This window comes from Perissodus microlepis, chromosome 20 (genome assembly GCF_051167445.1).
Source record: "Perissodus microlepis isolate ML-2025 ecotype Zambia chromosome 20, ASM5116744v1, whole genome shotgun sequence".
In the NCBI taxonomy this organism is placed as follows: Eukaryota; Metazoa; Chordata; class Actinopteri; order Cichliformes; family Cichlidae; genus Perissodus; species Perissodus microlepis.
Window position 1 is genome coordinate 9,116,800 of NC_140480.1, and position 12,072 is coordinate 9,128,871.

At 41.6% G+C, this 12,072-nt stretch overlaps 1 protein-coding gene across 2 annotated transcripts in view; it reads left to right on the forward strand.

Annotated features, from left to right (window-relative positions):
* The first annotated feature begins 7,631 nt into the window (after window positions 1–7,631).
* mtcl2 (microtubule crosslinking factor 2) overlaps window positions 7,632–12,072 on the forward strand; it is an 85,871-nt gene continuing 81,430 nt past the window's right edge. For both annotated transcript variants that reach the window (XM_084918218.1, XM_084918219.1), the window contains exon 1: window positions 7,632–8,992. In XM_084918218.1, the coding sequence (XP_084774344.1) occupies window positions 8,012–8,992 (981 nt within the window). In that variant the 5' untranslated portion in view covers window positions 7,632–8,011. The remainder of the gene's footprint in view (window positions 8,993–12,072) is intronic.

Genomic DNA, 12,072 nt, shown 5'->3' on the forward strand with positions numbered 1-12,072 from the left:
ACATGTTCCGTTCCAAACAGTGTGTGTGTGTGTGTGTGTGTGTGTGTGTGTGTGTGTGTGTGTGTGTGTGTAAAAACCACACCTCAGAAGTCTGAGATATAAGAAATATATCAGATATATATAAGAAATACTGTCTAACATCTCTAGTATCATTACCACGAATAACACAGTGAGAATAGCTGGAATTAAAAGGCCCCTTCATGGTGGTTCGTGGATGTTTTGTGATAAGAGACAGTGTTGATGCTCAAAATGAGGACATATTCAACTTGTTGCATTCTGATACCCTAATCAGCCAGTGATTTGTAATGTTTGATTATAATTCTATTTCTGAAAACATCTGAGGTTTCTCTACCAAAGGTCAGGTTTGCACAGCTGCTTACTAACACTGTGTTCCACAGCTACTTTAGCAGAACAGGGTTTTCAATATCTGATGTTCATTTCACGTCTATATGGCTTCAACTTAGTCAGAGATTGTATCATCTGTCATCAGTAATACAGCTTATCTATTTGATATAGCAGGCAGCCTGCTTAGAGGAGAAGTGGGGCATGAGCAATAACGAGGCACATGATAAAACATTTACAATTTAGTATCCATGTTGGCTTGTATTTGAATGTCTGATAAAGCTTTTACAATATCCTCTCATAACATTTACTGAAGGCTCACAGGTCATAGGCCCACACTGTTTCACAGATGACACAAAAACCAGGCCATTGCACTAATGATGCACTGTTGCATCAAGAGTATTTCTAAAAGAACTCTGTAGTGCCATTATATCTTAATGTTGGATGGAGAAAAGTTTAATTGTCAGTAGTAATTTGTTCTTTCGGAACAAACAATCAGTGTGTTTCTTTTCCCAGAGTTGCATAATGATGGTGTGATGAGAAGAAAAGAGGGGGGAGGGGGGCAGAGAATAGGATGAGAGACTGCAGAAGATGAGGAGGAGGGGAACAGGCAGAGAGAACAGTGGACTAGAAGGAGAAAATGGTTTCTATTCAGGCACACAGTGGGACAAAGAGTTCAGCTTGTGCACAACCGCACGCAGATACAGCTGCTCACCCCTCTATGTATAATTCACAAAAAAAAAACAAAAAACATTATCAAAGCAGTATGTTGAGCCTAAAGAAGCTACATGACTGTTTAGTGAGTCTTAATTTTAATACTTAAAATATCTGAAAAGAACAAACCAGAAAAAGAAACATTCTCTGCTTTAATTTGCATCACGCAGAAAAAGCAGCTGGTTTTAACATTTGACTTTATCTGCTTCACAACATTAATGATTTGAATAGTTTGCTTCCTGTTTGCTGCGATGAATTGCCTCTAAATTCACCTGTGGTCAAGCAAATGCTTTGATCTTTATCATACAATTATTCAAACAGTTTTGTTTTTCTTCCTGGTGTACTCGCCAAGTTTCCCTACTCACCACTAGATGGAGGTAAAAGATAAAGTTTTTCCCTGAGTTGTTCACTCGTCAGTAGCCAACAGAAACCAAACCTTTGAAACTAATTGTACAGAGTACTGTGAAAAGGTCTTAAGCCCTTACTACATATTTTGCTTTCAAGAAGCCAGACTTAAGATTATTTTTTCAAGTGGCCCTTAGCAGTCGTTCTCCAGGCTTTCTGAAAGTCCTTCAAAGATTTTCTTTGGACATTGGCTGCTTTTTCACACATTTTCAGTCCAGTCCTAGTGCCTGATCCTTTTCAGAGGATTTTTCTTTATTTTCACCCACTTAATACTGACCAATTCGGCAATAAAAGGCGCCTTCAAGGATGGATCAGCCTTGCGTCTATAGACAGCTTAGCAAAAAGTAAGTTTAAATTGTATCTTTCAGCACTTTGTTAATAGCAGCTAAAAATTACCAGTTTGAACAGCATAAAATATAGTTGCTGTGGACAAAAGAAGGACAAAGGAAAAAGTTTAAAGCTTAAAGAAAACTATCTACAGCAGATGAACAGTATCTACAAGTCATGTCCTCGAGAAATTGGGGGGAAAAGAATCCAACAAAGATCTGAGACAAAATTTGTGAGGTGCCTCTGGCCTTTCAGCTGATTTATCTATTATTTACCAAACCCTCATCAGAAACTGTCTCAGTGCGAGAGTAGACATCAACATTGTTGAACCACCTTGGGACTGACAGAGAATGGAACGACAGGCAGAACTTGGAACGCCCTTCAAGCCTGGAGAACTGTTCCTGAAGGCTGCTTCAGGAAATTATGAGAAAGCTTGTTCGAGAGAGAAAATTAAGGTATAGACTGGTTAGAAATGCACAAACTCCTTTTGTTCGCATATATAGTGTTTTTCTGTGTATTGTTATACCTGTTTCAATCCTTTTCTCAATAGAAATAGAAAGAAATAGAAATAAAAAAAGACATTTACTCAGTACTGTGTATGTTCTCCTTGTGCTGATTTGCAGAAAAATATCATTCATGAAATAACATCCCTTTATGATTATGGAAACTGAGTGTTTTGGACAAAGTGATTCCAGCAATAAGGGAATTTTGATCCTCCTCTAACTACAAGATAAATGGTCTTTGAATGAGGTCTGGAACCCAAACTATTGAATACTAATTCAAGAAGGAGGCCTTTGGCTGTTGCTCTTCGTATGGTTTTGAACAATGTACAGGACTATTTATGTGGCACACTTATGAGAAGCTCCAGGCAGATCCAACAGTGTCAACAGAAGGTCTGGAAGTTGATATCATCATATATAGGCCACCTACTGTACCCTGCAGGGAGGTAAGTTGAGCACAAACGTGTTATTCCAGCTAAAGCAGGTCACATTAGACTCATTTTACTTGCAGGAGACAAATTTCCACAACAATTCTCAAAGGGGGATTTACCACAATTGGTGAAGGCTGACAACGTCATTGCAGAAGCAGTAGCTTCTGTAAGGAAGGGAAAACCCAGGTTAGCTTGGTCCACTATGGCAGCACTGTGATAAAGCAAGCGTAACTGATTATAAATACACAGTGATCACTACACAGAGAGTGCACCTACATTTAAAGCATGAAATAAAGAAATTCATGATATAAGAAAATCATGGTAGAGAATATCTGTCCTGTACTAATGTCAGCAGGCAGAATGTAGCAGTGACATTGCTGATGCAGCTCTAGTTCACACACACTCACTGCTTTCCAATTACTGAACTGAAGATAACGTGCAAGGACAGCAATTTTCTGCCAATGCCTTTTTTTTTGTCTCAGCAAAGCAGACCGGCACTCAGACTGGACGTCAGTGTGAGGCACATTGGGGTGTTTTTCACTCACAATTAGTAAAATATGCTCATTGTTAAGGAGCACTTGCTGGTTGGTCTGCGTGGGTTACCTCCCACCAGAATCACATAACGGATTGGATGGCAGAGGGGTGATGTGAAGTCTTGCGGCACAAATGTCATGCCATTCACCTCATTTATGCTCTCCTTTCTAATGGCTGAAAGCGAATAATGAAGCAAAACTTAGATATCATTCCTAAAAAAAACACGTCTGGTGCGAACCTACATGCCATACATGAGAAAGAACTGAATATTAGCTCAACAACTAACATCAATGATGCTCTTGGATTCACACATATTCATGTGACGTTTCATTCTTGGCAATATCTGTGCAAGATTGCAGGGTATTCTTTCATTGTTCCCTTAAAACATAGTAATATATTCCTTTATATTATTGCATTTTGATTTTATTATGCAAACTCAGCAGATTTGTAAAAGAATCTTGTACCCCACTGTGTTCTTCCTGAATGTAAATGTATTTGGCTAATGATGTAACATAACTGTCACCAATAAAGTTCTGTGTTCCCACAAAATGCTGTGGCCCAAGTAGCCCAGGAGCACAGTGAGTTGCTTTGACCTTGAAACCACACTCCAGGAGCACTGAAGAGTAAAAACTGTCGCAAAGCTTGAAAAATCTGCTAGAGAAAAATCGCAATACTTCAACAAACTAAAGGCAGAAAAGACTTTAAACGGTGCTGCTTCAATTATTTGTCTTTATGCTATGTAAAAGACATCTCTGCAACATTCAAAGTGCTAATCACAAATTATTTTACAGGGAAGCAAATGACAGAGCAGCTTGTTGAAACTGCCGTATTGAACTGCTGTGAGTAAATGGTGCAGTAAAATGAGGTATCGAAAACATTTGGGAAATAATGTGTCAAGATGTTCTTGTAACAAAGAGCCTGCTGAAAACAATAAAAGCCAATTGCATTATTACAGTGGGGTTTTAATACTGCAGAAATCTCCATTTCTCTTCATTATCTGGCTAAACACTGGTTATTAGAAGAAGGGGCCGAGGAAGGGGGCGACTTGATGGGCTCTGTGAGGGCCAACATGGGTGCTGTTTGTGGTCTGCTTAATATTCAATGAACGTGGTATACCACCAACAATGGAGAGTCGGTTCATTAATGATTCAAAGAACCATTCAACTGCTCCAAATTGCAATTTTGATGTTAAACCGGATCCTTAATAAGGGTATATAATTGCAATGCACAGAAAATAGCCTGGTATGAAATGGACTTCAATATTACATGTCACATATTTACATAATAAAATTCACGATGGCTAAATTTGGTTTAGCTGGCTCAGTTTAAGGGCTCTGGTAAAGAGCCATTCATAGCAAACCTTCTCACATGCCTGAACTGGAAAAGGATAGGTCTGGTAGTGTGTGTGTGTGTAGACAACAAACTAACTGACAGATGCATTGTGTCAGGCATACAGCGTTGTACTTGTATTGTATATGGAGATCATTGTGACACTAAATGAAAGATCGTCATATGTTTGTTGTAAAAAAAAATGCATCTAATTGAGAGAATGTTTTAAATAGGTTTCATATTGTTGTTATCTTGTTTCTTTCCTTTCTTTCCTTTAATGCTCTTGACTCCTCTCTTATCTTGTCTGTCAGCTTGACTCAGCAGAACGCGCTGCTAACCATGTTCTTATTCTTGCCTTATTATTGCCAAAACAAACCGGAAATAAACCAACATTGTTTCCACTGTTTTCCAACTGATTATAGGCAAAATTTCTACAATGAATGAGTGTTCTAAATGGATTAACTGGGAGTGTAAAATATTATTTAATATTTCTATTTCTGTGTTTTCCGAGGGAACACATTATTAGACCTTTAAAGCAGATATTTGGTGTTGTTGTGGTGTGAGGGAAGATAATAGAGTATATTAGGTTGTAATTCTGCGGCTGCCACTGCAGGATCATTAGCAATGAATGATTTAAAGACTGCATGATTTCAGATGCAGTCTGCTAGTAGCAGTATCTTCATACTGATTAAAGACCGCTGCCAGAGGATTTAACAAAGAAAGTGATAAACAAGCAAACATAGTAGAATGCTCAAGCAGAAAACTCGGATAGGATTTAGGATAGAGGTAGTGGATTGATCAGCTGAACCAAAAGTGATTTTTCTAGCAGCTTTTACGCTACCCATCATATGTAAATGACAGTGCTTTCATTTAATCGGTTATATTATTTCATTCAGAGAGGTTTGGTGTGGTCTCACTCACTGGATGCTCCTTTAAGGCGTGAGGTTTCATTGCAATGTGTTTCAAATATCCTCTCGGGGTGCCAAAACTGTAAAAATGTTGCATGCATGTTTGTTTTTGCACAGTGAGATTTTTAATTTTTTATGGCTGAATCCAAATACGTCAGAAATACAAATGTGTGTAGATAACTATGTGATCGTTCACACATGACGATCACATACATAGTGAAACGTGGCAGCAGCTGCTTGTCATGGGCTGAGAACGTAATTGCTCCATAATGTGTTTAAGTTTAGAAAGTCCTACAATAGTGCTATTTTTGTAGCCGCGTGTTTACATGAATTATACAGATGTAAACACAGTACAGCCCACTGCTTCAGCACATAGCAAATGGCCATTCACCAGCCCTGATCCCTGAGTGGGAAAATCTATTCTCATGGCTTCGATTCTGTGTTGTCCTCAAGTTTCTGCTCATAAAACATTCACAGAGTTTGAGTCTGACAGCATGGACTGAATCAATATGGTTTGTATTGTCTCTGTGATCAGACTTTAGTCAGATGATGGTCACAAGCACTCGCAGGACGGGCAAAAACGGAGCCTTGGAGAATAAATGTTATTAGAAATGCTGCTAAATGTCATAATGTGCTCTAACTGTTTGGAAGAGTGTTTACACACATTTGTTGAGCCCACTGAGATTGCACCATGCGATGGTTATTACTGGAAATCTCCGACTGTGTGCATACAGGGCAGGAGATCCAGCACTGCTTTGCAGCTTTATTGAAACAAAAAATGCAGTTTATGGCTGACGATGACACGGCCCTCCAGTCAGTTATCAAAAATAATGCACAAACACATTTAAAAAATCAACTTTATAGTTCCTACTTACGCTGTATATGCTAATAAACATACTGCACAAGCAAATACGGCTTATTAAAAAAAGACATTTTGGTGTCCAGCTTTAGACCAAGATTTTGGTGGACTAATATCTAACACGTTACTTGAAAAACCTCCCATGGGTATCCAGTTTGGTTAAGATCTGATGATTGTGTGAGCTGTAGCACAGGCTCCACTCATTTCAAACTGTTTGGTGAGCCCCCTGATGACCTCTGAATGAGACCCTACCTATCAGGAAATGTTTCACTATGGGATAAATGTTATCACTTAATTTTCCGCCTATCTGTAAGTAGTTTATCTTGAATGGTGACGGGTCTCGTGGGTTTTTCGGCCATGCCTTAAAACCCATACAATCTCCTTAACACAACAAAACAGAGAATTGCCTGACTCAGCGCTCCGTAACATTTAACTTCACATGCTAATTACAGGATATCAATAGCCGCTTAAGGTTTAATGATTAGTTGTGATAGAATAATGGTGGGACTGTGAAAAGGGATCTCCAAAGGTTACAAATTTAAAGCTGTCGGAGGCAATAAATAATGGGGAACAGTGGGACAGTATGCAGCATAATAACAGTCTACAGTCTGAGAAGTAAAAGATAAACAGGTGACAGAAAGGAGGGAAACAGAAGGGATACTATAAATTGCATGCTTTATTTAAAACAAAAGAAATATTGTTCTTTGACACTATTTTTCATGTGATGTTTGCAACAAACCTATCTACCTAAACTTTAAGAAGAAGAAGAAGAAAGATTTGCTTGAGTGTGATGTCAGAGGGATCTTTTGTTTGTTTGTTTGCTTAGAAGTAGACAGATAATCTGAGCCCTACAGTGTACTCTACATTAATGCACACATTTGGGGTCAGGTGATGCTCTCACCTCCCACAATGCAGCTGTATGCTGTTGTGACCTTTCTTCTATGATTTTCGCACATGTTAAATATCTGTTACTTTGGAAGGAAAGGTTTCTGGTCTGGCTGCTACACACACACACACACACACACACACACACACACACACAGACACACGCACAGCTGCTTTACTGACCTGTATGAAAATATTTTAAGCTGACTTAAGTGTGCATAAATGGGCCCTGTCCTCCGAGCGCTGGAGTCTCTACACAATATTTTATTGATTTATTTATTTATTGCTGTGTCTTACTGTTTTTCTGATATCTTGCATTGGTGGCGGCAGAGAGCTGCAGAAACGAGACTATCTCTCTCCTCCAGAGCTACATCCCGTTATATGAGAGGAGAGAGAGAGAGGTGACCATAGGCACCGCACTGCCGTCTGTTCTCACCCACAATTCCTCTGAGCAGGAACCGGCTAATTTGTGTCATCGAGGCAGAGAGAGGGAGATCCCGAGGACAGGAGTGGAGGATCCAGCAGAACAAAGCGGAATAATTGGTGCATTTGCGGCACACAGAACTGGAAAACTGGATTGCATTTGTCTTTTCTCGAGCTTTTAGACTCTACTTCCCGCTTCGTCCTGTTGCGTTGCAAGCCCTCATTGTGGCCGGAGTGGTCTCCTCCTTTTGTGTGGCTCTGCAGTTGTTTATTCGCACTCCCAACTTCTGCCTCCTGTTTCTGCAAATAGGAGGTTTCGTTTCTATTTTTCTCGTATCTGCCTAAACGGAATGAATGACAAAAACAAAGGAGGTTGATGTCCACAACTCTCCGACTCACCTCGTCTTCGCCTCGCCCAAGGAACGAAGACTCCATCTCCGGCAGAAGATGGAAAGCGGAGGCGGGACGGAGTGCTCGGATAGCGGCCAGGCGCAGCACGCGGTGCCCGGTCAGCAGCCCGAATCTGCGGACCTTTCTGCCGTGCTGTCCGCTCACACTCCAGGCGAGAAGAAGAAGATCAACCGGGCCCCATCTCCGGCGAGACCGAAGGATGTACCCGGGTGGTCGCTCACGAAGATCCGAGGAGGGATTGGGACCCCGACCCTGAGTGTCAAGCCAGGAGCCATTCATCTGGGTAGCCGCATATCCAGGCGCAGCCCCGTGGGAAGTCTTGCTGGGAAGGACGGCAAAGGGGAGAAGAGTGGTGGCGGAAAACCCGCCGGCAAATCCTCCCTCTCTGGTGGCATGTCCTCCAAGGGCTCGGCGTCCAAGGCCATCAAAAGCACCGTAGCGCGGAGGAAGGTGTCGGACGCCAGCATAGGATCCGATGATTTATCCAAGGATTCTGGATGCGCCCCGGGGAAGCTCTCCCCAACCGACAGCAGCTCCGAGCTGTCGGACTGCGCCTCTGAGGAAAACAAGCTGTCCACGGACGCCGTGAGCAGCGACGCCGAGTCGAGGAGTAGCAGGGGCGGCGGGCCGGAGTTAGAGAAGCCGCTCAGGGATGGCGCGTTGGCGGACAGAACCAGCCAACAAGCTGCTGCTGCTAAGACCACCTGCTCCTCCGGAGAGAAGGACCGGCTCTCCACCGGTATCGAGACGGGAGAAGGGAGCATATCCCCGGGCAACGAGCGATCGGTCACCTCATTTGATAGCCGGGTGCCCGCCAGCACATCTCTGGCTTTCTCAGACCTCACAGAGGAGTTTATGGACAGCATGCACGAGGAGTTTGTCAGGGAAATAGAAGAGCTGAGATCTGAGAATGATTACCTCAAAGTAAGTTCAGCATATGTCAGCTCGTGTTTTTGAAGTTGCTTAACCTACATAGTGCTTCACAAACAGGGTTTTAGTCTTTTTTTTTTTCAAGCAGTGACACCAGATTTTGCATGGGTTCCCATGAAAAACACTCCTGACGTTGGTCACATGCATACACCTGGCCTATTTAGCAATTTGACATCATTGTCATTTTTTATTCCTTAAACAAATCATCTTTCTGTCATACTGTTTTATTCCAAAGTCTGCCTCTAAAAGTCACTCTGGCCTGCTTCTCACTGTGTAGAGATTCCTTTGGATGCCTCCCAAGAGTACTCACTACAAGGATGTTGATGTTATAGAGAGTCTGTCTGCACCCCTGGCCACGCATGAGCACAACATGCTGCTTCCTGGTGACAGAATAGGTTTCTGATAGAAAATCTGCAGTTCCAGAACTGCGAAATACTGTAAATGGTTAACAATGGTGTGCTTTGGATTGAGATTTTGCACTTGGTGTTCATCACTTGTGCTTCACATGCTGTCACAGTGGAGGTACGGTTCATTCTGCTGCTGTATTCTGCTTTGCTCCTAAAGGCATTATTAATAGCACTGTATTAACACAGAGATAGAGCGCTGTGTGATTGCCTAAAGATTCTCAACACCTAAAATGTGGAAGTAAATATGGAAATCCTGCAAGTTGTGAATTTTGAGTGGGGTTTTCCATAAAAGTGCAAAACTCTTATATTAAAAAAGAGAAAAATATCCTCTACTGGCAGCATCGGTATCAAATATCTGTTGTCTGTCAAACACTAAAGCATCACTCTTGAAAACAATAAATAAACAATTGTTGCATTATCCCAAAGTACCTCAGCTCACAGGAGGATTTGATTTCATCAGTGTTTTTGATAGAATAGGCATCTCACAGCTCCCAAAGTACATCTGCAGGCAGTGAAATGTATTATATACATCGAGCTGCTGGTCAAGCCTCCCTCCAGAGTGATTGATTAAGGCAAGGATCAACTAGGGAACATATCCCCTAGCACTACCTGGCAGTGACCAGACAAGCCAGTGATTGTCATACATTGATTGCCTGTGGTAATTGATTAGCAGCGCTTGTCTCTAAGCAAAAAGCACCACCCCGTCTTTCCTCAGGAGTTTCTTTAACTGTTGGGGGTGTTTTGATCTTTGGTTTAGTTTCTGGTTGCCCACTCTTGGTCCCCAAAATACTCCTTTCTTTTATCATTAACACACGTCATCCTAGTTGGTGCATATTTGGTGCAGTGTGTGGCTGCTGACGGAATATGGGGCATCATATCACATTGGACCACGGCAAAGCCCCACAGGAGGGTTGGCAGTGAAGTAAGTCTGGCTGTGTGTGTTGTTGCAGCTGCGAGGAACACCTGGTTAGTGATCAGACGATCAAAACAACATGCTGCAGAGGCATCAGGCTCTCAGACTTATCATAAATCCTCGCTGTAATGCTCAGTCTCCAGTTCCTTCTCTTTGTTTTCCACCGCTTCAAAATTCATCTTTTTTTTCCTCCTTCATGCTTTACATCTCCAGCCTGCCAGTCTTCCACCGCCATCCTATGAATATGCAGACTGTTTCTGGGTGCCGAGCTGTTTCCCATTCAGCTGGTAATCACCGTATGAGATCAAAACAGTTGGCAGCTGTTTGAATCTCATTAGTGGTGACTTTATACCTTACTGTTTCTGTTGAAGCTACAAAAGAATATCTGATTAGATGTTTCACGTACCGCGCACGCAATATTACTGACGCCTGTACTTACATTCCTGCTTTCCTACACCATGAACATACACCGCCAGGTTGTAGGTGCCATGCTGACAAACAGTGACAAATTGTTGAACGCAGTTTAGTCACCGCACGCTTTGTCAAGGGGGGAACTTACGCTCAGCATAGTTGAATCATCATTCAAGTCCACATGCTGTATTTCGACACAATAAACCAGGAGTAGGGACGTGCTGCTCTTCATGTTATGCCTAACCTGACACAGTTTCACAAAGAAAGACGAGATTTTCTGGATTTAATTTTTAGGAATGTCCGTCCTGTGACTGCAATTTAAGCAAACAGATGAGCATCTGTGAAACTTGTGCAGATGGCTGCTTTCACTTACCGATTAGGAGTAATTTAAATTGTAAAAGACGACCTTGGTGGTAGAGTTAAATAGTTGAAAACATAGTGGTAATAAATGCAATGGTGCCTTCAATGAGTCATTTGATCATTTGTTATGATGCTGAAGGCTTAATCTGAAAATAATAATCACAATAAACATACAGGATCTATGTAAATATAGCAAATGTGATAGAAATGCACAAAATAGCAGCTTGTATGCTTCTTGTTCTGCTACCTAATTGCCTAAACAAACATAAAAACCATACAGATCCACTATGTTTATGTTTTGTGTTTATATTTAATTTATGTTTAACTCTTCAGAAACAAGGTGTTGTATAATCAGGCCCATCGTATCACCCAAAAGAACACTTTTCTCTGAGACTGGTTCCTCTGGGATGTAAAAGTAGAATGGGAGGCAGAGCCTTCCGTTTTCAGGCCCCTCTTCTGTGAAACCAGCTTCCAGTTTGGATTTGGGAGACAGATACTATTTCTACTTTGAAGGTTAATCTCAAAACTTCCCTTTTTGATAAAGCTTATAGTTTTGGCTCTGTCAGGTGACCCTGAATCCTCCCTTTTTAAGGCTGCACTTGTCCTAGACTGCTGGGGACTTCCCGTTATTAACCAAGTGTTTCATCTTCACTCCTCTTTTTTCTTTTCACTCACTCTGTGTTTTTACACCGCTCCACATTTAATCATTAGTTATCATTTATCTCTGGCTCTCTACCGCCGTGTTTCGTTTATCCTGTCTTCGCCCTCTTACCCGAGCTGTATGTGGCAGATGGCCACCCCTCCCTGATCCTAGTTCTGGGAGGTTTCTTCCTGTTAAAAGGGAGTTTTCCCTCCCCACTGTTGCCAAGTGTTTTCTTATAAGAGGTTGTTTGGTTGTTTGGGTTTTCTCTGTATTATTGTAGGCTTCTTTATAGAATAGAATACACATACGAATGTAAGAATGTGAGAGTCAGATGAAAACC